The 27774-nt window shown below is 37.9% G+C and overlaps 1 protein-coding gene across 1 annotated transcript in view; it reads left to right on the forward strand.

The window, feature by feature from the left end:
* The first annotated feature begins 4986 nt into the window (after positions 1-4986).
* Positions 4987-27774, forward strand: part of LOC108980066 (probable LRR receptor-like serine/threonine-protein kinase RFK1) — a 31259-nt gene continuing 8471 nt past the window's right edge. The window contains exons 1-13 of the mRNA XM_035687213.1: positions 4987-5485; positions 5574-5877; positions 5920-7657; positions 24224-24537; positions 25782-25853; positions 25946-26014; positions 26122-26193; positions 26285-26356; positions 26869-26940; positions 27049-27120; positions 27214-27285; positions 27410-27481; positions 27573-27647. Coding sequence (XP_035543106.1) covers positions 4987-5485; positions 5574-5877; positions 5920-7657; positions 24224-24537; positions 25782-25853; positions 25946-26014; positions 26122-26193; positions 26285-26356; positions 26869-26940; positions 27049-27120; positions 27214-27285; positions 27410-27481; positions 27573-27647 — 3503 coding nt within the window. The remainder of the gene's footprint in view (positions 5486-5573; positions 5878-5919; positions 7658-24223; positions 24538-25781; positions 25854-25945; positions 26015-26121; positions 26194-26284; positions 26357-26868; positions 26941-27048; positions 27121-27213; positions 27286-27409; positions 27482-27572; positions 27648-27774) is intronic.

A 27774-nucleotide genomic window follows, 5' to 3' on the forward strand; every position in this document is an offset into this window, starting at 1 on the left:
CAACCCAGGTCATTTTGAAAATTTGGTGTATGATTCAGAGGACGATGTGTTCTACTACTTACCCCAACACACCGCGCCGACGGACATCGATGCACCTCCACCGGAGCCAACCAGTAGTGATACGTCCAGTGATGGACAATAGTTCTGGTGAGCAACATCTTTTACTTAGCTTGTTAATGTTGTTCTTGCGTCGATTTCGAGGACGAAATCTTTTTTTTAGGAGGGGAGGATGTAATAGCCCACTAGAAATTCATTGGTGGAATTTCTATTGACTTTAGGAATCTCGTGAAAACCCATAAGTTTTTACGAATCGACCAATCGCTTAGGTTTTAGTCTGTCATCATGATCAGTGTTATCACTCTCTATAGTGCTAGATTATGGGTTTAATTATTTGAGATAGTTAGAAGTGTCAGAATGAGTTATGGTCTATGCCATTAGATTCAGTGCATTATTTAGGATTTTATGGCGCAATAGCCTATTTTCATAATTTCGGACGAAATGTCTGTTGGAAATTGTGAAATTATTTTTTAGGGGCACTTCGGGGTTGAATTTCGCTGAACGATTTTCACTATAGGTTAATATGAATATTTAGAAATTTTTAGTCCTAAGTTTATTATGTTTCTTTTTAGAGTGAATAGTAACCTTGATAAGCGCACCCATTGCAGTGTTTTCAAAATCACAGTGTGAAATGTTCAAATTAGGTTAGAGAAGTTTTATTTGGACACTTGGCAAGATCTTAGCCACACATAGTAAATGGGATTAGACACTTGGTACAAAGAAGATCCATTAGATAGATTTGTAAAGGAATCAAGGTGTGAGATTATGCCACCTAAGCAAAGTTGTGTTTCATCTGTTTAACCAAATTGTGCCAGACCAAAGAGGGTTTCAACCCTAGCAAAACCCTAAATGGTTGGAATCCAATTGAAACCCCAAAAACTTGGTTGAAACCAAAACCCTAAATGGTTTTCCCAAACCCTAAAGTTGGCCTCCAAACCGTTTTTAATCCGATTTCTAGCATTGTGTTTAATCACTTGATTAAATCACTTTCACATGCTATTAATTAATCAAATCCTTGTTAGGACATCATTATTCAACTTTTTAAACCTTGGGAATTTGATTGGGCCAAAAAAAATTGATTTTGGGCTTGTTAGCATCTCAAACCCTAACCAAACCCCATTTAAACCCCAAATTGAAGCCCACTTGATGGGGCCCACCAAGGCCCACGAAATTGGCCACCTTGGCAAAGCTTCTTGGAGACGTTTCCTCCCCCACATGGCAGACCATCCACTGCCATTGGCTGCATCCAATAGTGCCTTGATGTGAAGGAGAAATCCACTCCATCAACTTCCATCTTTCACAGCTGCTGCAGGCAGTCTCTGCCCCTCTCTATTCTCCACTTTATGTCACATAGCCACCTCCAATCAAGGGTCATTCAAGCCCATAACTTCCCCCTTCAGAAGTCTAAAGTCGTGCAAGACACACTTCTCTCATTTTATCACTTATTTCCCCCGTTCTTAGAGAGAAACCCAAAAGAGCTCTCTCGGGCAGATTTCTGGGTATTTTTGCGTGGCTATTAGTGATCCCTTGTAGGTATTATCTTACGATTACTCTTTCATATAAGTTGTTCGTCTTTGAGTCTAGTTTCCGTGGATATCTTATTAGTCTCATTCCATGCTCATTTGATCGGTAAAAAGTATTTCTAACCATGGAAAGGTCATTCTGGGCGTGAAACTGGAGAGTATGTTATGTTTTGGAAGTTTTGACCAAGCTAATGGACATATCTTGGTCCGAAAAGTTTATGGAGTGTTGTTAACATGTGTTTATGAATGTTCATTGAGGTTTTGTTCCTTGAATAAAGCTTTTGATGATAGATTTTCTTAGAGTTAGAAACTTGAAAACTGGAAGTGGAAAAACAGTTTCGGTTTTGTGAAAGTTTGAATATTTCGTGGTTTAATCTTATTCCAAAGGCTTTGATATTTTTATATGATGATCCTAAGCATCTTATATACATGTTAGGATGTTATTTCGAAGATATCTAGTATTATTTTTTAAAGATATGATTTTCTATGCAAGAGGATTTCGGTTAGGCCTAAACTTTGATGTTTTTGAGTTAGATCCATGTTTTATTAAATTTTAGCCATGTGATTTTAAGTTTGATGGTTGGATCTTCTTTAGGACACATTTTTAAACCATGTGATGTGTTAGTTTGAAGATCACATGTCTTTAAGCCATGGATCAAGAGATTGATCATAGTTAGTTGGGAAAAACAGTTTCTGTTTTGGACTAAGTTTAAAACCAAAACTCCAAGTGTTGTTTTGTGATTTTTGGTGAGTTTTGTTTGATGATTTAAAGCATGTTTGATCTTAGGATGATGTTATGAATATGTTAGAAGTAAGATTTGATTTTTTTGGAATTCTTGGAGATGTTTTTATTAAGGTCAAAACTTGTGATTTAAGGTTTACTTTTTGTTAAAAAGTTTGGGTCTTTTTACAAAAAGTTTGGTGTTGATAATTAGTTTTTCTTAATGGATATTTTTAAGGGTGTTTTTAAACATAGGATAGGAAAATCTTAGTTACAAGATTTTGGTTTATTCATGAGTTTTGGAACTTGAAAGAATTGCAACCAAAATAAGACAAATGGCCTATGTAGGTTTCGGCCATAGTGAGTTTTTCATAGTTGTGATTGTTTTAAATTTTTCTGAGTTGATATTTGAGTTTGGGACAAAATTTACATGAGGAATGTAAATTTTGGTAATTTTTGGAATTAGGATATTAAATCCTTAAGTTAGGGGTAAAATGGTCATTTGCCCACATGTAGAGGGTAAAATGGTAATTTTACTCTAAGTTGTCTCTTTTCACATTTCTAATTGTTAGTAATTAATTTCTAATTTTAGAATAACATTTTACAGTTCCTCGTGTTTCGCGCTTTATTATAGTAGAATGCGACGATCGAGGTAAGTTAACTTTTAACTTACTATCAGTTTAATGTGTATGAGTGATGAGTAAGGGAACTAAATTGTATGTATGCATGTTATATCATATGTGCCATGCCAAGTCATTACATATTTATCTGTTACACCGAATTTATTCTGTCGTGAATTATTCATCTGTTACACAAGATATTCTGTCACGTATTCCTATACATTGTAAGTATGTCATGTTAAGTCTAGTATGCCATCTGTTACATGTATTTCATGTCACGTAATATTCACAGTCACATGTTACACCATGTTAAGAAATATTGTTTATTATATGATATGCCATGTTATGAAATGTTACATGTTACATGTATGCTATGTTATGAAATGTACTCTGTTACATTTATGTCCCAACTATGTCATGTCTGTCATCTTACGTTCATGTCACGTTACGCTACGTCAGGACTTCTGTCTTTTCGTATCCATGTCATCCCGTCTCGAATACAGTTTGTGTATCTCGAGAACAATCTTGTTAAGTTATTCATGTCAATCACGACCCTAAGCGCTAGGATGGGGTAATATCCTAGTGAAACTCCTTTGTTCACGCTGGAGTGTCTAAATAGGTGTGAAATTCCCTGGGTTGACGAAGTACGGTCAACAGGTTGGGAATGAGGCCTAATTAGCTGGTCACCGGAGCGCGCCAGGCGCTAACGTCGATGGTGCCACACATTATGTTACGTGTGTCCACAGCAAGTGTGGCACAAACAATTCATGGGGCCAAACAACTGTGGAGCATGAAGTATGGCCACAACAACTGTGGAGCATACACTACGTGAGACACAGCAATTGTGACACGTAGGATACGTGGGGCCACAACAACTGTGGAGTACGTATTAACGCACTCACAGCTGGTATAGACACCTGTGTTGTGATGCGGTAATCGGCAGGGACACAAGGCTCAAGGGGACCTGTGTAGCACCCATATGGTCACTTAATTAAATCTACTGAGAAAGATTCCAAGTTCATGTATTTCACGTTCATGTCATGTTTCACGTTACGTTATGTTCAAGTTTACGTTCATGTCAAGTTTCACGTTTATGTCACGTCAAGCTAAGTTTCAGTTCCAGTTCAAGTTATGTCAGCTCATGCCATGTTATGTCAAGTCACGTTATGCTTATTATACCATGCCATGTTATGTCAAGTCATGTTATGCTTATTATTTCATGCCATGTTATGTCAAGTTATGTTATGTTTACTATTGACTTTGATTGTGCATTCATGCATTTATTGTCATGCATGCATCATTATCCTGTGTGAAGTTTTTTGTTAACTTGCTGAGATTTGTAATCAAATCTCACTATGGTAGTCCCAACTACCATTCCCCCCGAATGGTAGATTTTGTTACAGGATCGGAAGTAGAACCAGAAAACAACCAACTGGAAACAGTCGACTAAGCGACAGAGTGACTTAGACGTAGTTGCCTTAGGTTACTAATTGTATTTTGTAGAGTTCAATCTCCAGCACTCTTTTGTTCACAACCATTTTGGACTAGTGTTGTGATCTTAGTTGTTTAATATGTTTTTATGTATGAAGTATGTTGTAAGTATTTGGGATATTATAAGTTTGGTGCATAGTATTGCTTTTAAAAAAAAAAAAATTATCCGCTGCGAATATTGCATAATGCTAGATGCATGTTAGGAACATTGCATCTTATATGTCATGAACGGGGACAGGTAACCTTGTGTTGCATGTCCCGACGCTTCAGATGTCCGTCCGATCCCAAGCGGAATCTGCTGGCGTCACACGCTGGATACCTATTCCACGGAGAAGCTGGAATGTGGTGGGATACACGAAGGCAGCTCCTAGTTAGGGAACTAGGAAGTCTCGCTGCACTATCATGGGAGAGATTTAGGGAAGAGTTCAACAACAGATTCTTCCCTGATTCTGCCAAACAGCTGAAGGCACAGGAGTTTGCGAGTTTAACTCAAGGCAGTCTGACCGTAGAACAGTATGCTGCTAAGTTCATGGCGTTAGGAAGGTTTGCACCACACTTGATTTCTACTCAAAGGATGCAGGCGCAGAAGTTTCAAGCAGGACTTCAGCCAAGGGTCCGTAGTCAAGTAGCTTGCCTAACAATAGAGAATTATCAAGAGTTGGTAAATGTGGCTGCGATAGCAGAGGCTGAGCAGAGAGGTCTAGCAATCCAGATCAATTCCGAACGAAAGAGGACCATGCCATTTGCTGCAAGCGGTAGTGCCGAGAAGAAAAGGTCTTTTTCCAGCCCAGCGAAAGGCAAGGGAATAGTGACAGGAGGACATATGCCATCTGCTTATCCGTTATGCCCTAAGTGTGGAAAGCGTCATCCTGGAGAATGTCGTAGTGGTTATGGAGTTTGTTATCGATGCGGGAACCCAGGACATTTGATCAGAGATTGTCCCAACACTGCACAAGGTAGTGGAGCTGGTGATCATAAACCAAGGCCCCACATCCCAGCACGCGTGTATGCTGTAACCCCAGGTGATATCGATGCTGACGCATCAGAGGTTGAGGAAGCTGGCGTCATCACTGGTATTTTTCCTTAAAGTCTTTATGCTTTTATTATTAACATGAGTGTTGGAAATATGGTTATGAATAGAATCACATTATATTTTATTAGGAAACGTCAATCTGTTAAGGTTCACAGCTTGTGCGCTATTTGATTTGGGCGCGTCGCAGTCCTTTGTGTCTGCAGCGTTTGCACGAATTTGTAGTTTGCAAACTGAGCTATTACCTCGACGGGTTGTAGTGTTAATTCATGATGGGAATAGGGTAGCTTGTACCCGTTTAGTTAAGGATTGTCCTGTAGAGCTAGATGGAAGGACGTTGAAGGCTGACCTACTAGTATTCGGTCAGATGGAGTTTGACCTAATTTTGGGTATGGACTGGCTATTCAAGCACTATGCTAAGATAGATTGTCGAAAGTGAGAAGTGGTATTTGAATCCCCAAGTGAAGACATAATTAGGTACGTGGGAGCATCAGTTAAGGCCACCCCACTACTGATTTCGGCTTTACAAGCTAGGAAGTGTATTGAGGATGGAGCCTCAGCTTTTCTGTTGATGATTGTGGAGAAGACAGATGGGAGTGAAGAAATCCGTGGGATACCAGTAGTTGAAGACTTTCCTGAAGTTTTTGTCAATGAACTACCTGGTCTACTACCGGATAGAGAAACTGAGTTCAAGATAGAGTTGGAACCGGCAACAACTCCGACTCACAAGGCCCCGTATCGTATGGCCCCTGCCGAATTAAAAGAGCTCAAAGTGCAGTTGGAAGAACTTTTAGAGAAGGGTTTTATCCGCCCTAGTTCCTCCCCGTGGGGAGCACCTGTGCTATTCGTGAAGAAGAAAGATGGATCTATGAGGATGTGCATAGACTATAGGGAGCTGAACAAGGTGACGATCAAGAATAAGCATCTGTTACCCAGGATCGACGATTTGTTGGATCAGTTACAAGGAGCGTCCGTGTTTTCGAAGATCGACCTGCGATCCGGTTATCATCAGCTGAAAGTTCAGGAACAGGATGTGCCGAAAACTGCCTTTAGGACAAGGTACGGCCACTACGAGTTTTTGGTAATGCCTTTTGGGTTAACCAATGCTCCAGCTGCATTCATGGACATGATGAACAGAATATTCAGACCTTATCTGGATAGTTTTGTTGTCGTATTCATTGATGACATCCTAATTTACTCGAAGAGCAAGGAGGAGCATAGAAAACATCTAATTATGGCCTTGACTATACTCAAGGACCAAAACCTATATGCCAACCTTAGCAAGTGTGAGTTCTGGCTTGATGAAGTGAAGTTTTTAGGTCACGTGATCTCTAGTGAAGGAGTAGCAGTGGACCCAAGCAAGATTGAAGCAGTAACAAACTGGCAGAGACCGACTAGTGTGCATGAGATTCGAAGTTTATTAGGACTGGCTGGTTATTATAGAAGGTTTGTTGAAGGATTTTCTAGTTTGTCTAGACCACTCACGGCATTGACTAAGAAGAACGTGAAGTTTGTTTGGAACAATAAGTGCGAGGCAAGTTTTCTTGAGTTGAAGAAAAGACTTACGACCGCACCGGTACTTACACTGCCGGAGCCTCTTAAGCCTTTTGTAGTGTATAGTGATGCATCTAAAGCAGGACTAGGATGTGTGCTGATGCAAGAAGGGAGAGTAGTTGCTTATGCTTCACGTCAACTGAAGAATCATGAGCAGAATTATCCTACGCATGATTTGGAATTAGCTGCAGTGGTTTTTGCTCTTAAGATTTGGAGACACTACTTGTATGGCGAAAAGTGTGAAGTTTTCACAGATCACAAAAGCCTCCAATATCTGTTCGAGCAGAAGAACCTTAATATGAGGCAGAGAAGATGGTTGGAATTAATCAGCGATTATCAGTGCAACATCAAGTACCACCTCGGAAAGGCCAATGTGGTAGCTGATGCTTTGAGTCGCAAGAGCAGAGCGGATTCATCTATCTTGTCGTCAGAAGTAAATTCACTCTTATGCAGTATGAGGAAACTGTTGATCGAGAATCGTAGTCGGGAAGTAGTTCTGACCACCGTTCAAGAGTTCATTCCATTGGATTGGGAAGAACTGAAAGACCGTCAGAAGAAAGATAGTAAGCTTGCAGAAGTCATCGGGAAAATTGAGAAGTCGGAAGGACCGAAGGACTTTAGCATCAGAGAAGATGGAACTTGTGGCGCCCACGACCCCCGTGTAAGGAAAATACGGAAATCGAGACGCCGGGATGATGACAACACGGTCACACATCCCAACAAACGTGCCAAGTGTGTGTACATGCAATGGTGTACAACAACAACGCAGCAGATTAGTCAACTAAGTACCAGAATTTAAATACAAGTAAAATCAGTAAAGTTTTAAAAACAGTTATACAGTCATCCAAAATAAAGTTAACACATGTCCCAAAAATACAAAGGGTAAAATAAATAACAAGCTAGTGATCCCAGATCACTCCTCGGGCGGAGCCGTCTCCTCAGGCTCACCCTCCTCCTCCTCCTCATCTACATCAAAATCTGCGTTACCACAGAATGGTACCGCAGGTAAGTATAACCCAAAAATAATACTCAGGAATAAAAATGCATTAATACCACCAACATGCATGCATATGAAGAAATATGCATTTTCCTCAAAATATCATTTTCCCCGAAAATGATTAATTTATCAACACACGCCAAAATCCCATTTGGCCCAAAAATAATCCGTAAAACATTTTCCCAGAAAATGAATTACACAAAATCCAACACACGCTATTTTCCCAGAAAATAGTCCATTTTTAGTGTATGCACCATGATCTCCCCTATGGGTCATCCGCACACCCTGGCTTTGTAGCGATGCCCACTTACGCGCCCAACACGTTCGTGGGTACATCCACTACACAACGAGCGATGCCCAGTTCCGCGCCCAGCGCGTACATGGCCAGACATCCTCTAGTCCCCGCCAGCAGAAGGACCACGGAGTCGGCACGAATCACTCGTCCGATCCCATTGTCGCCCAGCGACAATCCAGGGGACGTTACTCAGTTTATTCCGCTCCCGAGTAACCAGAGGAGCTCCACCGAGATAATGCCCCATCTCGGCTTGGGGTTCGTGATACACACGCACCCAACAAATCATTCACATGAAAACCCAGTTTTCATAAACACATGAACATGAATGCAATACACGAAAACCCAGTTTTCCTTTACAAACATGAACATGCATGAAATAATGAAATGCACATGAACCAACCAATCCAAAATCCATCAATAACCAATAACCAATAACCAATCCAATCCAATCCAATCAAACCAACAACTCCAATCACAAATCCATCCGACCCCCGTACTCCTCGGACTCAGTCCGGCATGCCAAAAATACAGTGAAATGCGTTAGTGCAAAAATACATAAAATTCATGAGAATACTTTGGAGAAATACTTACAGTGCAATATGATAATTTCCGGAGGATCACGAAGCTGAAAAAGGCGACGTCTGAGCAACACCACAGTGTAAAATACACTGTGGCCGTGGGTCACAAATACCCACTTTTCAACGGAGACAAACGAAGACCCCAAAATGATAGGGTAGGGCCTAGAGAGGTCGGTGAAGCCAATGGTGGTGGTGGTTTGCCGTGGATGACGGCGCAAATGGTGGTTTAAGGCCAAAAATGTACAAATCGGAAATGGACTTGGTGGGGCTTCACCGGTGACGGATCGGAGCTGGGGTTGGGTCCAATGGGTTGCCAAGAGGTCGGGGATGAAGTGGTAGGAAGATGGTGGCCGGAGGTGGAGCGACGGCGGCGCTGGAGCGAATGGTGGCCGCGGCTTTGGAGGGTGCGTGCGGGCTACCGGCGGCGAGATAGGGGCTGGGATTTGGGGGGTGAGGTCGCCGGGGGTGGGGTGCTAGTCGGCCGGGCGGTGTCGCCACGGCGCACGACGGCGGCTGGGCTGGGGTGGAGCACGGGAGAGAGAGAGAGAGAGAGAGTGGTCGCGCGGGAGAAGGGCCGAAAGAAAAATAAGAAAAAGAAAAAAGAAAGGAAAAGAAAAGGAAAAGAAAAAAAAGAGGGAAAAGAAATGAGGTCCAATCCTCATAACTTGGGTCACAAAAATGATCCAACGGAAATGATTTTAAAACCACAAATTAAATAAAATAATTTAAACGTAATGGTAAAGTCAAATTGAAATAATTAAATCACCCAGTAATTAATTTAAATATTAAAAGCAATTTAAATGCATAACAATAAATAAATATTAAAAAGCACATAAAAATAATTTTCATCAAATTAAAAATCCTAAAAATAACCCAATTAAAATCCAGTAATTTTAAAACAAAAGAATAATTTTTTGAATAACATAAAAATAATCCTTCAATAAAAATACACTAAAATACGGGATGTTACATCCTCCCCCCCTAAAAAAAAAATTTCGTCCTCGAAATTAGCAAGGTCAAACATTAAACTAAGACAGGAACAAGATTCAACCGAGAGCATACTTAGAACATACCGTCAAAATCAAACAAACAAGTAAGGATAATGCTCTCTCATGTCGGCTTCTCTTTCCCAAGAGAAATCTTGAACCAACGGATCACCCCATGACACTTTCACCATAGGTATTGTCTTGAACCTTAATCTTTGCTCTTTCCAATCTACAATCTGCGTCGGGGCAACTTCATAAGTAAGGTTAGGCTGAAGTTGAATGCGTTCAGGGTCAACAAAACGTGGCTCTTGCTGTCCAAAACTCTTCTTCAATGAAGACACATGGAACACATCATGAACATCCCTAAAATAATCCGGCAAGGCAACTCTATAAGCAACAAGCCCAACTTTCTCTACGATCTGAAAAGGGCCAACATATCTTGGACTAAGCTTTCCTTTCTTACCAAAGCGCTTAACGCCTTTCATAGGAGAGACTTTAAGATAAACCCAATCACCTTCTTCAAAGGATAAGTCTATTCTTCTTGTATCTGCGTAACTCTTCTGGCGACTTTGCGCTTCTGCCATTTTAGTCCTTATGAACTGAACTTGATCCTTCATTTCTTGAATTATCTCAGGCCCAATTACTTTACTCTCGCCGACTTCATCCCAACACAAGGGCGATCTGCACTTCCTTCCATACAAAGCTTCATACGGGGCCATCAGGATGGAAGAATGGAAACTGTTATTATAAGAGAATTCAATAAGCGGTAGATGATTCTCCCAACTTCCTTGAAATCCTATGACACAAGACCGCAACATATCCTCTAGAGTCTGAATAGTACGCTCTGATTGACCGTCTGTTTGATGGTGATATGCACTACTAAACTTCAACTTAGTGCCTAAAGCCGCCTGCAAGCTCTTCCAAAAATGGGACGTAAACCGCGGGTCCCGATCTGACACGATACTCTTGGGTACTCCATGCAAACGCACTATCTCCTTGACATATAACCGAGTCAACTTACCCAAAGAGTCAGTATTATTAACAGGCAAGAAATGGGCACTCTTGGTCAACCGATCAACAATCACCCAAATTGAGTTCTTCTCACTAGGAGTCCTCGGTAAACCTACAACAAAATCCATAGAAATATCATCCCACTTCCACTCAGGAATAGGGAGAGGTTGAAGTCTACCAGCAGGTCTTTGATGCTCAGCCTACTCGACGACACGTGTCACATTTCTCAATAAACAAAGCGATGTCCAACTTCATTCCTCCCCACCAGAAATTCCTCTTGCTGAGAACTCTCGATAAGAAGTCTCCTCATTCCATAAAGGAGAGAGTCCAAATCTGATGACTCTGCTTCATCCACTTGTTGAGACTTTCTACTCAAAGCATCAGCGACTAGATTTGCCTTTCCTGGATGATACTTAATCTCACATTGATAGTCGCTAATCAGCTCTAACCACCGTCTCTGTCTCATATTGAGATTCTTCTGAGTAAATAGATGCTTCAAGCTCTTGTGGTCAGTAAAAACTTCACAGGCTTCACCATACAGATAATGCCGCCAAATCTTAAGAGCAAAAACTATTGCCGCCAACTCCAAATCAACACCTATGCTACAACTTCTAAACCTCCATTGAATTCTACTTTTGGTAACCTAATAGCCACTTCCAAAGCTAACCATCAATAACAAATTGCACAACTAAATTATTAATCTCCAATTACAAGTATCTTGTCAAAATTCAAGTCACCACTAATTCCCCAAAATCAGCACAATCTGAGCTCCTGACTACAACCAAAAATACCACGCTCCTGCTGCGCACTCTGATATTCGCAACATGCATAAAACTTATGTCCTCAAGAAACTAACACCATCGAGTACAAGGTAGCTCCATTCCTATTGACCAAAAACTCTTATCACATCTTGGTAGAAAAAAACTCCATTTCCAAAAACCACGAATTAAAACTCAAATTCCTCAATTAACTCTCGCAGCCTTAATCAAAATCAATTCCATACAATACATCCATGATCATTGACAGAAACCCAAACTCAAACAACCTCGGCTTCCCAAATTGAAAATAAGCAGTCTCAACCCAAAAGCTCATCACTTACATTCTGAACATCTAATCTAGCGGTGACTAAACTCACTACGAACCACCATAGACTACACCAAAACATTATCAAAACCTTCTTGGTAACTCACCCACTTATCTCTACTCCTACAAGCTAGCATTAACATAACTAGTTCCTTCAATAGTACATCACTATTAAACCTCAAGGCAAACCATACTGCTCAAATCTTCAATCCACCAAAAGTCATTGCAAAGCACCCAAGGATCCTAATGCTTTATTAACCGCATACTTGATCATCTTATCCACTGTTGATACCTAAGGTTCAACTTCGAAGATCTTATCATACACCATACATGATGTCCCAACAATCTCTCTTCCGGTTAAATAACAATGTCCTTAATTCAACCAACTGGATGCTCAATTTCCAAAAGAAAGTATAACCTCAAAAATTTAAATTCCTAGGTGAACTCAAGTCACAATTAATTCCTGAAGATAATCACAATAACTATTCCCAACCATGCTTCATTGAGTAACCCACTTCAACTGCACACTTCGATCAACTCACCAAAAACTCCAAGCCAAGGTCTCTTAAATTACCACTATTGTGTCAACTCTTCTCCAACACCTACCAAAGTCTCTTCCTCCAACCAAAATGAGACTAGGACTTATACTCTCCGAAATCCATAACCACTCACCACTCCTATACATCAATGTCACGCACCCTTAGCCAAAACCAATAATCCTCCAAACGTGCAGATGATCATCATTACCATTTCCATCACTAGACCTATATCCTCGAAATCAACAAGAATCATTTCCTAAATCTGCACCATCTATTATCCTTAAAATTGATACAGATTAAATCCTCAACCTATCACTGAAACATCGAGCTAAAAGCAATAATCTTTCGAATTAGATCAACATCCTCAATCCTCAGAAAATACACGAACTAGATAATTCCCTTCAGTCTCCAAAGAAATTATCCTAAAAAAAATTCTCATATCAGTAACTCAACTCTCATCAATCCTATTTTAATTCAGTCCTTCAACTTTGTAATTCTAAAACCTTAAACAAAATAAAATCATTTTCCGAAATCCTTAAAATCGATGACCTCAAATCTAAAACATTCACCCTATAAAACTTGTAAATTCTAAAACCCCAAATGTTATCAAATTGCTTATTGAACTTACCACCTTAAATCTCATAACTTATTTCCTAAAAACTATAAAGCCTCAAACCTCATATGAACTTATCATAAATCTAACCTTGAATTTTGTTGAACTTACAACCTCCTACCCCAAAAACTCATTACATAAATTCTACGGAACCTAAGACCTTAATTATCCTAAGCAATTTAAAATTATTCCCCTCCTTAGCAGCAATTCGAATTCCTACTCCAAAAAGTTCACTCTGACCAAGATGTTCGAATCTCGATATTAAAACAAACCAATCACCAAGAGTTCAAACCTATTACACCAAATGTTCAAGCCTAACAATGGCCTTCTCAGTCGTACCATCTTCCTGTCATAGCACAACCCTTAACCCGCATTTCAATTCCGAACAAAACAAAACAAAACAAAACAAAATCAAATCATATCAAATAAAATTTCATACATAAAATAGCATACGACAAAATGCATAAAATCAATGAAGTAGCTCACAATAAAATGATTAAAACAATAAAATAACATACCATAAATAAATCAATAAAATAAATAAACAAACAAGTAATATACAATAACTAAATAAAACCAATAAAAACCACAAACTTTAAATTAAATAATTTTCAAATCACAACTTTTAAAACTTTCTGGTACTGCACCTATGGGACATGTGGTTTTACCCAGAGCCGAACTGCTCTGATACCACCTGTGGCGCCCCGACCCCCGTGTAAGGAAAACACGGAAATCGAGACGCCGGGATGATGACAACACGGTCACACATCCCAACGTAAGTGCCAAGTGTGTGTACATGCAACGGTGTACAACAACAACGCAGCGGATTAGTCAACTAAGTACCAGAATTTAAATACAAGTAAACATCAGTAAAGTTTTAAAAACAGTTATACAGTCATCCAAAATAAAGTTAACACATGTCCCAAAAATACAAAGGGTAAAATAAATAACAAGCTAGTGATCCCAGATCACTCCTCGGGCGGAGCCGTCTCCTCAGGCTCGCCCTCCTCCTCCTCATCTGCATCAAAATCTGCGTTACCACAGAATGGTACCGCAGGTAAGTATAACCCAAAAATAATCTCAGGAATAAAATGCATTTAATACAACTAACATGCATGCATATGATGAAATATGCATTTTTCCTCAAAACATCATTTTCCCCGAAAATGATAATTTTCCAACACACGCCAAAAATCCCATTTGGCCCAAAAATAATCCGTAAAACATTTTCCCAGAAAATGATTTACACAAAATCCAACTCACACTATTTTCCCAGAAAATAGTCCATTTAATCCGTCAATACCCTATGCACCATGGCCTCCCCTAGGGACCATCCGCACGTCCTGGCTTCGTAGCGATGCCCAGTTCCGCGCCCAGCGCGTACATGGCCGAGCACCCACTACGCAACGAGCGATGCCCAGTTCCGCGCCCAGCGCGTACATGGCCAGACATCCTCTAGTCCCCGCCAGCAGAAGGACCACGGAGTCGGCACGAATCTCTCGTCCGATCCCATTGTCGCCCAGCGACAATCCAGGGGACGTTACTCAGTTTATTCCGCTCCCGAGTAACCAGAGGAGCTCCACCGAGATAATGCCCCATCTCGGCTTGGGGTCGTGATACGCACGCACCCAAATTCCATTCTCACATGAAAACCCAGTTTTCATAAACACATGAACATGAATGCAATACACGAAAACCCAGTTTTCCTTTACAAACATGATCATGCATGAAATAATGATATGCACATGTACCAACACAAATCCACATTCCTCAATAACCAATAACCAATCCAATCAAACCAACCCAAACAACTCCAATCATAAATCCATCCGACCCCCGTACTCCTCGGACTCAGTCCGGCATGCCAAAAAAATACAGTGAAATGCGTTAGTGCAAAAATACATAAAATTCATGAGAACTCTTTGGAGAAATACTTACAGTGCAATAAAGCAATTTCCGAAGGATCACGAAGCTGAAAAAGGCGACGTCTGAGCAACACCACAGTGTAAAATACACTGTGGCCGTGGGTCACAAATACCCACTTTTCAACGGAGACAAACGAAGACCCCAAAATGGTAGGGTAGGGCCTAGAGAGGTCGGTGAAACCAATGGTGGTGGTGGTTTGCCGTGGGTGGCGGCGCAAGGGGCGGTTTTAAGGCCAAAAAGTCGAAATCGGAAATGTACTTAGTGTGGCTTCACCGGTGACGGATCGGAGCTGGGGTTGGGTCCAAAGGGTTGCCAAGAGGTCGGGGATGAAGTGGTAGGAAGATGGTGGCCGGAGGTGGAGCGACGGCGGCGCTGGAGCGAATGGTGGCCGCGGCTTTGGAGGGTGCGTGTGGGCTACCGGCGGCGAGATAGGGGCTGGGATTTGGGGGGTGAGGTCGCCGGAGGGAAGGGGTGCTAGTCGGCCGGGCGGTGTCGCGCACGACAGCGCGACGGCGGCTGGGCTAGGAGGTGGACAGACGCACGGGGAGAGAGAGAAAGAGAGAGCTCGCGCACGGGGGGAAAAGCAGCGGGAAAGAAAGAAAAAAAGAAAGAAAAAGAGAAAAAGAAAAGAAGAAAGAGAGGAAAGAGAAAAAAGAGGAAAAGAAATGAGGTCCAGTCCTCATAACTTGGATCACGAAAATGATCCAACGGAAATGATTTTAAAACCACAAATTAAATAAAATAATTTAAACGTAATGGTAAAGTCAAATTGAAATAATTAAATCACCCAGTAATTAATTTAAATATTAAAAGCAATTTAAATGCATAACAATAAATAAATATTAAAAAGCACATAAAAATAATTTTCATCAAATTAAAAATCCTAAAAATAACCCAATTAAAATCCAGTAATTTTAAAACAAAAGAATAATTTTTTTGAATAACATAAAAATAATCCTTCAATAAAAATACACTAAAATACGGGATGTTACACAATCATTCAATAAGAGAGTTCGAATTTAAAAACTTGATCTAATAGTTCATTCAATATAGGATTAGCAATGATTGAGACTGCGTAATGGATTTCAATCAGTATATTTTAAATTGAAATAAATTTCTAATGGCCAATCTTTAAATTCTAAAGGATTCTAACTCATTCAATAAATAATAAATGAGATTTAACCTAATTATTAAGTCTAATTAAACTCATAATCAATCTTAATAATTTATCGCTCATAGACTTATCAAATATGGCCCATTAAATATAATTTAGGCCCAATTAAAGATATCAATATTCCGACTTTAGAATTATTGGGCCGGGTCATTACATTATATCTTATTGTTAGTACGCTCTCTCACATGTATGTCAGACTCCTACTCAATACATTCTCTCATCTCATTAATACGCTCTCTCATGAGAAATATTTAACTAATGGAGTGAAGTATAGAATAGGAACTAGAACTCATGTCTCGTACTCTAATACCATATTAAATCACTACTTATCCCATCAATTTAAACTTTTTGGATAAATGGTAATCTAACATTTACATCCGCCTTGCATTTACATCTTCTTATTTGTACAAATTCTTTCTTGACTAGATGAACGTTCACATATCATTTTCACTTGATGATTTTTAAGATGGACTTTCAAATATATTTTCTCTTGATAATTATGTAAATAAACAACCATTTTGCATTCAAATTGAAGGGGATAAAATATCCCAAGGCCCAGAATGGTCTTCTAAGCCCAGCCAAAGGGTGGAGATCTCATCAGGAGTGAAGTGTGAGAGGAGGAAAGGGGGCGACAAAGGCTGGGAAAAAGAAAAGGTTGTCAGGAGGAAAATTGAGATGTTACATAAAGGAGGTAGACATTTGACATAAAGTAAGGAGTGGCATACGAAAGGGGGGACTTCTAGATGATTTCGGACTTCGACTACTTCTTCGACCTCTTCAACCTAGCTACAAGAGCTCTGGAGGGAAGATATCCAAAAAATAGATCTCTGACTTCTAGTGTATAGCGAGGACGAGAGAACATGAGAGATTATAAAACAATCATATTATAGTAAATTTATCCTCTAAACGATCCATGGACGTAGGCTCACTGCTGAGTCATGTTAATCTGTGTGTTTCCATCCCTTTTACTTTCTCTGCATTTAATTTCTATTCACTATTATGAATGTACGTACGAACGTCATATAGTCACTCCAAACCATTGCTGAGGGCTCTAAACCACACCTATCGAGGCCTGAATCGTCACAATGAGCTAGAAATAATTTTTTCTTCCATTTCAACCTGTTGTGTTATTTTTTACATTAACACAAACAATTAAAGTTACTATGGATCAATTTTGATTATTTCTCGCACTTCAACACCCAAACAAAACTTGAATGAAATGGATGGGTGAAGAGAGAGAAAATGGGATGAATAATAAAAGACAACTACAAACGAAAATGACGGGGTCGTTTTAGATTATAACAAAATATAAGGCATGATAGGGATTTCATCGATCATTGTTTTATAACTTTTCATTCAATTCCCTTCCCGAACTTCTTCATTAAAAAAAAGTGAGATTGTATCGGAACGAGAGAGAATGGATATTCCCATCTACCCATTCCATTTTCTCTTATATAAACTTTGGAGCAAGCGAATACTTAAAACTACAAAACAAGATAATGAATTAGTGAATATACCAAATAACTCTCATTTTTCAAATCATTACATTCTCTCCTCCCAAACAAGCTCTCTCGGGAATCTCAATGGCCCTCGACGTACTCGCTTCAATGAGATTTATATGAATTATATATGATGATTAATGGGTTTTGAAGACCCAGGAATTATGTTATTAACAGTAGGGTAAATGACGTGTTTCACACTACTAACTATATGGATGACTTGTGATAATAAAGAGACGACATTGATTATCCTAGAGAGACTCTGATATTTAATTCAGTAACACAATATGAGAATGTGTATGTCTAATCATCATCTCGTGTGCATATCCTTCATAATCACATAACCGTAGAGGATATATCCGGTTTTGTAGGAATTATCTTTTTTAAGATGATCACATCCAACTATGAATCAGCCCTCTAACTTTTTGAGAGTTATTTGCCACGTGGTCATGATTACGAGCTTTTCATTCCCGTCCTTCTCAATCCTAAGCAAAGGCTTTGGCCGGTTTCCTAGTCGTGGACTTGGTCACTCAAGGGGATTCAAATATCCCCACCAAGTAGGATATCAGACTACCCAGCTGAGCAAATTGCATCTTTCACTTATTTGTTAAGAGAGAGGATTGAAATTGAAGTCTACGCTCTCCTATTCGACCATGCTCTTAATTGGTGCGCTTTTGCTAGAGTACTCGACACGATGGCATGAAATATAAATGAATTTTTACAAAATGAAACCGGTCTTCAAGTACCATTGTAAGATTAGAAAAAAAGAAAAAAAGTACCATTGTAAAGTCAAGGTCTTCCATTGGTATTTAGTAAGGAAGATTCCTGCCTCTTGGCCAGTGTCCCAACGGTAGCATCTTTATGACCATAATTTTTCCAAGAGCTGTCGGCAATAAATATTGTCCAATGCAATTATGACTATTACCAAATACCAATTGATTAATTCGGAAAAGAAAAAGGTCATAGAGTACGTAGTATCGCGTATTATTTTTAATAAAAATAAATAAATATAAAATTTATATAAAAAAATAACTTTTTAATAAAGAACGTTAGTTTTTTTTTTTAAAAATATATTACGTGACGCTTAAACATCACGTGATTATATTTAATATTATTCTTTTTTATTTGTTTGGTTATCTTTTGGTCATTTATGATGTATTTCTTGATCATCTCTAAATATATCACCTAAATTTTTTATTATATTTTATTTATTATTAGTAACAAATTTATTTAAATATCCTTTTTGATTCAATCAATTTTTATATTATTCTCTTTTGTTTTTGTAAGTATCTCATATCCAGATCATGCATACTTTTTAGTAGGGGTGTAAACCGGTCGGTCCGGATCGGAAAAACCAACTGGACCGACCGGTTTGGTCCGAACCGGACCGGACCGACCAAATGCATGGTCGGTTTCAGTCCAATAAATAGTAGAATTTCGGTCTTCGGTCCGGTCCCGGGGTGGAGATTTCTCGGACCGCACCGACCGAATAAAAAAAATAAAATATTATATATATTATTTATATAATAATTGTACAATTAATAATATAAAATTTTAAATATGTTATTAATAGTTATTAATATTTTATAAATTAACAATATTTTATATATATTTTCATCTAACCTATCACTATTAACAATATAAAATTTTAAATATGTTATTAACATATTCTATGAATTAACTAATATATAATATCAATTAGTTAATTATATAATAATTATATAAATTAATAATGTAATTTATTATCATTAACCATATAAAATATTTTTTTATTGAGTTTGTTACATAATTCACATTAATAAGTCACTTAATTTAATTTAGTATTTTAAATAAATTTTTTTTATTAATTGATTTAAAAAAAAAAAGGCCCTACCGAATCGACCGACCGGACCGGTCGGTCCGGTCCCTATGGGGTGTTCGGTCCAGTCCGGTGATGGACCGAAAATATTCGGTCCATCACCGGACCGGACCGAACCGGACCGGACCGACCGGTTTATACCCCTACTTTTTAGTAGAAAATAACAGTATTTATATCTATTATCTAAAATCTTGCTATGCCTATTAATATTTTAGAATAAAATAAATATTAACATAGAACAATAGAACCTGACTTATCTAATTATGACCTTCACAGCTTGTGTATAAAACTGTTAACCTGTACAGTAAAATAAAGTGTCTTAATATTAATTTTCAAAATCAAAAAATAAATTATAAATAAGAGGAATTGAAAGAAATAGAGAAATAAAGTTAGAAAAAAAAAAAAAGAGTCAAGAATGAATACATAGCCCAGCTGGCAGTAAGTTGAAGAAAGAGACAGAAAAAGAAAAAAGAAAAACCGGGTATGGATTTTCTAGAGAAGGAAGGAAATTAAAATGTTTAAAATCATTGCATAAATCACGGTGTGAAAAAGACCAAGTACTGTATGAAAAACAAAGTCAAGGAAGAATACATATATGGCCCATTGGTCATGTGAAAGTTGGTACTGTAGGGGTGGGCACGTTCGCCCCGCCGTGCAGGACAAGATACTGGCGGTAACGAAAATTATGAATTTTCTAAAAAATAAACAAAAATTGTTTAAAATCATTGCATAAATCACGGTGTAAAAAAAAGACAAGTATGGAATCGGAAGCCCGAAAACTTTTTTATTTTTGTTTTTCTTATCATTATCTTCATGTTTTGATGATCTAACGACTTCACACAAATCATGACGTGGGAATCGAGTTATGTATCCATAAGTATGGAGGCTAGCTATGGTAGGATGGAATTAGAGCATGTATGTCTCTATATATTTGAAATTTAATATTACTTTTGGGAGGGGCCAACCTCATAATTAATAGAACAAATCCAGAAGACATATATATATTCAGTCAGTCTAAGGTGATGGTACGTTTGGACGCAGACCTGAATATAGCCGGCCTGGAGGCATAAGGTAGAGGCAAAAATGGTTATACAAGCTCACAGACCAAAGATCAGCTTCAATCTTAAACCTCTCATGGTATTGCTTCTTTGCATGGGAGTAACAGTAACCATGAATGTCGAGGCACAAAGACGTCTTCCTGATGATGAAGGTAAACAATTCATGGATAATAATACTATATATATAACTGATTATTTTGTTTTGAAAATTATCGATTAATTTCTGAGTTGTTTGATGAAGTTATTAACAGCTTAATTTAGGGCTTAATTTCTCTCTCTCTCTCTCTCTCTCTCTATATATATATATATATGCATGGGAGATCAGAAGGGTCACCCCTAGCTATATTTTGAGACCGGCCTTCCATTTATCAGTAGGGCTAACTCAAGTTTTTCGACCTATATATCCGATAATCAGTTTGGCAGAACTACTGTGTTCGGCTAAAATCCCTAAAACTCAAGTTTTTAACATCTTTCTCTGAGATAGATTTTATTACAATTCATTCCCATGCCCCCCAAACAACAACAGAAATAGAAAAGAGAATAATTTTATAAGTTTGCGTTCCAAATTAGATTTTTCTAGTTCCGCTTCCGCCTTTGTCGTTAATCAATATATATATATATATATATATATATATATGAAAAATGTTACTTTGCTCGTTCTGTTTATCTCCTCATTTTGACCCCTCATATATTTTAATTTTTTTTTTTTTACATAGTAGTTAAGGAAGTGATTATTAATGTATTGATATTTTCTTTATATTTTTTTAAAATGTTTTAAAATGTTAAAAAAATAGAGTAATTCTACATATAACCGTGAAGTGCGTAAACGTCGTGTAACCGCTTTGAAAAAGAATGGGGTCTACTATTAAAAAATTAATTTTTTTAATGTGGGTCTCATGTTTTATTCACTTTTTTCAAAGCGATTACGCGACGGTTGCACAATTTACGGTTGTAAATATATTTTCTCATATATATAATATAAAAAATTCTATATACAACAATATTGTTGCATCTCCGCTACGGCATCGGCGTCCACGTGTCAAAACGAAAACAACGCCATTTTTTTATGTAAACCGAATCCTCTTCGTTTCCCCTTTCCCTTTTTGGTTTTTTCTTTACTTCGATTTCTTCTCCACCTTTCCTTCTCCGAATCCCCCTTTCCCCCCAGATTAACAACGTATAAAGCGGCTCTTCTTGCAAGGAACAATCACCTAGACCATTAAATTGAATCTCTGAGCACTGACTGAAAGCTTTGGCTAGGATGCATTCATAGTACTACCAAGAGATGTAGTTGAGCCTAGACGCATACCAGCAGTTGGAAATGCAAACGACCAATCATCTGCGGCAGCAAGTGCAGAACTGCTCTGTTCAATTCTTTTTAAGTTGGTGTTTAATGCCTGTTCAACACGGCCTAAAGAGTCTCAAAAGGACAGGAGATAGCAGATTGATCTGGCTCAATGTTTGCCTCTTTTTGGTTTCTTCTGCTATACTTTCCGCGTCCTCCAAGGCTACCAACGATTCATCCACTCTTCTCTCAACCAACAGGACTTCAAGCGTGTCCAAAAATTCTAGTAACCAATTTTCTATCTTGGAAAGTTCCTTATTCTCGTACAATACTTCCTCTGGGGGGAAAGGGAGAAGGGCAAAGGAACCGAAAGGGCCAGAGGTCAAGGGGATTCAGAGAAGGAAAGATGGGGAAGAAATTGAAGGAAAGAAAAAACTATAGAGGGAAAGGGGGGAAACGAAGGAGGGATTCGGTTTACATCAAGAAACGATGCCGTTTTTGTTTTGCCACGTGGACGCCGATGCCGCGGCGAGAACGTAATGCGATTGTGTATAGAATTTTGAGAGAGAGGATGATAGACAGATGACGATGCCAGGATGCTTATCCATTTCAACGGTGAAGTTGTCTTATCTTCTACTAGTCTGTCTCTTTATCCACTTTCACTATCTCTGTTTCCTTCTATCTTACCAGATGCTCTCATCTCCATGCTTTATCTTTGTTTTGTTCTGTTTATCTTGAGCTTCTTTCTTTGTTCTATTTTCAGATTTGTTTCTTTCATCTTTGTTCTCCTCTGCCCGCTTCTCATCTCTACTCTCTCTTTCTCTCATCTCTGCTCTCTCTCTCTCCTCTCTCTTCATCTCGATCTCTCTCATCATCTCCGCTCTCTCTCTCATCTCGATCTCTCTCTCATCTTCACTCTCTCTCTCTCATCTCTGCTCTCTCTATCTCATCTCTGCTCTCTCTATCTCATCTCGCCCTCGCCCTCTCTCTCCTCTCTGCTCTCTTTCTCTCATTTTCGCTCTCTCTCATCATTTCTCTCATCCATCTTTAATTTTAAATTTAAGAAATGTGTGGTGTAGATTTTGATACATAATGTATGTAAAAATGGCTGCTATAAATAGTGACTTCTCCCAATAATATTTCATTTATTAAGGGTGAAAGAAAAGGAAAAGGTGTTCACATCGGAAAATTACAACTTGCCACTATTTGAACTTCAACGGTACGGCACAAGTGCACATTATGACTGGCCTACAAATTTATTTTATTCCTACTTTTTGTCGGTGGATGTGAAAATAGCCGTGTCCATTAATTAGAAGAGTCGTGCGCGTGTAGTCCGATAAATTTTTCCATTGACTCTTTTTTTCATATATATTTTTTATATTTTTAAAGATTTAAAAAATTTACAATATTATTAAAAAAACATTTTCTTAATATAAGTAAAAAAAAAAAACCTATCGAGACCTACTATTGGGACAAATCTTCCGTAGATTTGAGTGGTTTAGTTTGGTAGATCTCATCTTATATAATCATTATATTTTTTTTAAATTTACACATAAAATATAATTAACAATTCAATTTTTTTAAATTTTTAAATAAAAATTATATTAAAAAATTATATCTTAAAATTTTTTATTCAATTTTCAACTTTTATATCATCTCATCTTATCTATATAGCCAAATGAAATAATTAGAATGTGTTTAGAAAGAAAAAAGATTCCACACATGTTTGGACAAGATATATAATTTTGTCAATAGTATTTCTCTAAAATAATTTTAGTAAAGATGTTTTATTGATTTGTTAAAAAAAAGTCAAAAAAGTATTATTAAGATAAAAAAAATATTATTTTTATTTTGAAGGTTGAAAATTTTATATTAGCCTGTTTGTTTGTTTTAAAATTTTTGAATTTTTTTATTTTTTTTATGATTTGATAATTATTAAGTAATGATTAGATAAAAGTGTTAAAAATTTAAAATGAAAAATATTTTGTATTTAAGTAATGTTGGAGCCCTAAAAAGGTCTCTCGATGAATGTTTCTTGTCTCTTACATCACCTCTATCGTGGTCGTAGTGCACTGCATATCAAATATTCAACTTTTTCATCTAATCATTACAGCTTTTCAAAAATCTCATATAAAACACAAATAATAATTCATTTTTTCATATCTCAAAATAAAAATAATATTAAAAAATTAAATTCTAATAATCTTTTAATTTTATAATATTTTTATTTAATTTTTTTTCTCTTTTTTCTCAAATCCCAATAACACATTTTAACTCAAACTATTTTATTAATTTTTACAAACTATTTGATAACTATTCACATAGGGCTCTGTGTCAAAACGTCAAAACGTGGCCTTAGAAATAGCCGCAGTATTTACCAGTACTGGATACAATAATAAGGGTCTGTGTGATTCTTCCATAATGAATTTGGTCATGCGTTTTGCAGTCGAAGCCCTTAAACAAATAGCCGAAGAGCTGAGGAAGAAGGACTGGACTTTCGATGAAGATCCATATTGCATCAATGGCACAATTACTACTTGGGAAAAACTGACGTCGGGGCGGCCAACAACTACTAATTACGACAATTCTATAAAATGCGATTGTAAATTCCCTGGTGGTGTTTGTCACGTGGTTAAACTGTACGTACGAAACCTATCTTCTTTTTTTTTTTTCCTTCCTTCCTTCTAAGCAAGCAAGTATATTTCATTAAAGAAGATGATACAAGAGGAGGGATTGAGGTTCCCCAACAAACACCCCAAAACAATAATAACAGTATAAAGTAGTGGATAAAAAAGAAAAAAAATAGATTTTTACAACTAATTTCTTGGTCGTCACCTATATCCTACAAAGAGGACGCCGTTTTAAAAGACGGAAATAAGTTATTCGCAAAAAATTGTGAACAATGGAACTACCGTTGGAAGCGGTAGAACCTCCATTGAAAGCAGTGAGTGTGGCGGGTGCACTGTTGCTTGTTGTCTTAAGATGATTTTTTGAGAGATTCACAGTCCCTTCTTCGAGATCACGGTTTAGTGAAAGCGATAACATAGTGAAAAAATCAGCATCAGGTGGACTGGTCTGCTGATCATCATTCTGGCGCTCTTGTGATGGCGCATGGCAACCACGCGCCAGTGGGATGGAGACGAGGTGACCCAGATCTGGAAGATCTCGGCGAGACAAAGCTGTTGGAGCGGCACGTGTAGCCGTCGAAAGTGTTGTTGAGCGAAGTCACGTGAAGAACAAGGGCGGAAACAAGCTTTTCGTGAGGGCCAAGCGCAGTGCTTTTTGGCGCGACATCGCTCCATCCCAGAAGATCGGCGGTTGTAAGATGGGGGTGGTGGGGTGTGTGTAGTCGGATGGCGGCCAGAGAGCGGCAAATTTGATCAAAACAAAACCAGTGGAGGGAAGAGGGAAAAAACACTACCTTAAAAATGTATATACAATGCGGAAATTGAAAGGCGAAGGAGAGGAGGCTGAGAGACACAACTCCACCCTCCTCTCTAGGAATGGCTCTCACAGAGAGCATAGGTTTTCTAAAGAGAAGACAGTGACTCTCTCTCTAAGAAAAAAGAGACTCTCCCTTGTATCTTGTTGGTGAATTTTTTTTTGGATAAATTAATTTTTCTTAATACAAAATTAGTAAAATTGCATAAATAGTTATACTTAAAACGTCTCTAAACATAGTCTTTTGGACTCACAAAATTGCTAATGTTCTTCGAAACAAATTAATGGATAATGATGTCGCAGGTCCATATTACATCTATTCGGGATCTGTGCTGTCTGAATTTTTTCTAAGCTAAATGAATTTCGAAGTCGGAAATTGCACCATGGATCTGACATCTTGTCATTAATCCTTTGCTTTTAACTATATATCCTTGTCATACAGACATCTTAAAGGGCATGATCTTTCTGGTGTGCTTCCAACATCCCTTGTGAAGCTGCCTCACATAACGACGATGTAAGTAAAGTAACCAACTAATTAATTAATATCTGAAAGAATAAAAATATTTATAGTTCAAATCTAATTGCACGCTTTCCTCTTGGTTTCAGTGATTTGACTCAAAACTATCTTACTGGTACAATTCCATCCGAATGGACTTCTCTAAAGTTGGAAATTCTGTAAGTATTTTATTGGGATCCTTTAATATAACACATTATATTACATTAATCACTCATAACTTTTCAATTAATGCTCATTCTAGTTGAATTAAAATAATTGGCTACAGGTCCACTTCTGTAAACAAGTTATCGGGAAGAATTCCAAGCTACCTGGGAAAAATTACCACTCTTAGACATTTGTATGCTCTTTTATTTGGAAAAACCGCACAATAGATTGATTTTTGTTTTCTCGGTTTTCAATTTGACGAAGACTATTATTTGTATTTACAGGAGCATAGAGAACAATTGGTTTTCTGGAACAGTTCCCCCTGAGATTGGGAAGTTGGTGAACTTGGAGAAACTGTTAGTATTTTCACCTATCCTCTTGTTCAATGATTTATGTATTCAAATAACACTAATTTGGACTGGTCTGTAAAGACAAATGAATTCAAGCTGTTTGTAAAAAAGTCCCACAAACCGTGAGTCCATGCATGAGAGCCTTCCAATATATATATTTTATGTACAATGAAGTGAAAGAAAATAAAAGGAAACTAATTAACTAGCCTTTTACAAAAGATTTGTGTTGAATTTTTCCATATAAAGCATGTGTAGCTTTTGTGTTATTGACGTGAATCTGGTTGGCTTGAGTCTCGGTTTCCATAGAGGGATTAGCAGCAATTATGTTGTGGATGTGGGTCTCGGTTTCCATAGGGGGGAGCTGGAGCCGTTAGGGTGAAATGGGTCTTAGTTTCCATAGAGGAAATTGTAGCCGTTGGGGTTATTTGAGTCTGAGTTTCCATAGAGTGTAGCCGTTGAGTCTTTCTGATCGGTGGCATTATCTTCAATAGTCTGAATTTCCCATTTGGTGGCTGCAGTATCCTCAACGCTAACTTCCTCACTGGAGAGTTGCCAGTCGATCTCACTTATCTCACAAACTTAACTGAACTGTGAGTGGTTGTAAGCCATTTGTATTCTGATACTAATTTTACATGTTTTCTTGGGAAAACACATGTTTGGATGTTACTCAATCTTGTTTCTGCCTTGACCAAATGCAGTAGGATTAGCAGTAACAACTTCACTGGAAGAATACCTGATTTTTTCAATAGTTGGAAAAAGCTTCAGAAATTGTATGTATTTTCTTTTTCTAAATATATCATTTAAATGTCTTCTAGTTGAATATTCTAATGAAATCTAACAAAAGAGAATTATGCTGTTAATAGAGAGATCCAAGCTAGCGGTCTCACAGGGCCCATTCCTCAAAGCATTTCTGTCTTGAGTAATTTAACTGAGCTGTAAGTTCTATTGTCTAAGGGTTCTTTAGCTGTAAAATCTATATGATTTCTTCCTTTTGTACTCAAATTAATAAGATTTATTGCTTAAGACAATAACTGTTGTGGATGATGCAATTTTGTGCAGAAGAATTAGTGACTTAATTGGTGAGGGTTCAATATTTCCGAACTTAACTAGCATGACAAACATGAATAGATTGTAAGTCATCTTCTACCACAAAATTTTAAGAACTGCAGCAATACAAAGTCATAGCATTTTTGCTTAGAGATGATGTTCTTCAACGTTGCAGGATGTTAAGGAGCTGCAATCTCTCGGGACAAATTCCGGGATACATATCAAAAGAAATGCCAAATCTCCAAACTTTGTAGTTCTTCTGTACCTTTTTGTTTGTCTCATTTCTATTTCTAATGAAAGAAAAACCAAAGTGGGTTGTGTGCATTATACCACTCTCTGCGATCGCCCTAAAAACAAGCCAGCAACATGCAATGATC

Source organism: Juglans regia, unplaced genomic scaffold, assembly GCF_001411555.2.
Source record: "Juglans regia cultivar Chandler unplaced genomic scaffold, Walnut 2.0 Scaffold_747, whole genome shotgun sequence".
NCBI lineage: Eukaryota > Viridiplantae > Streptophyta > Magnoliopsida > Fagales > Juglandaceae > Juglans > Juglans regia.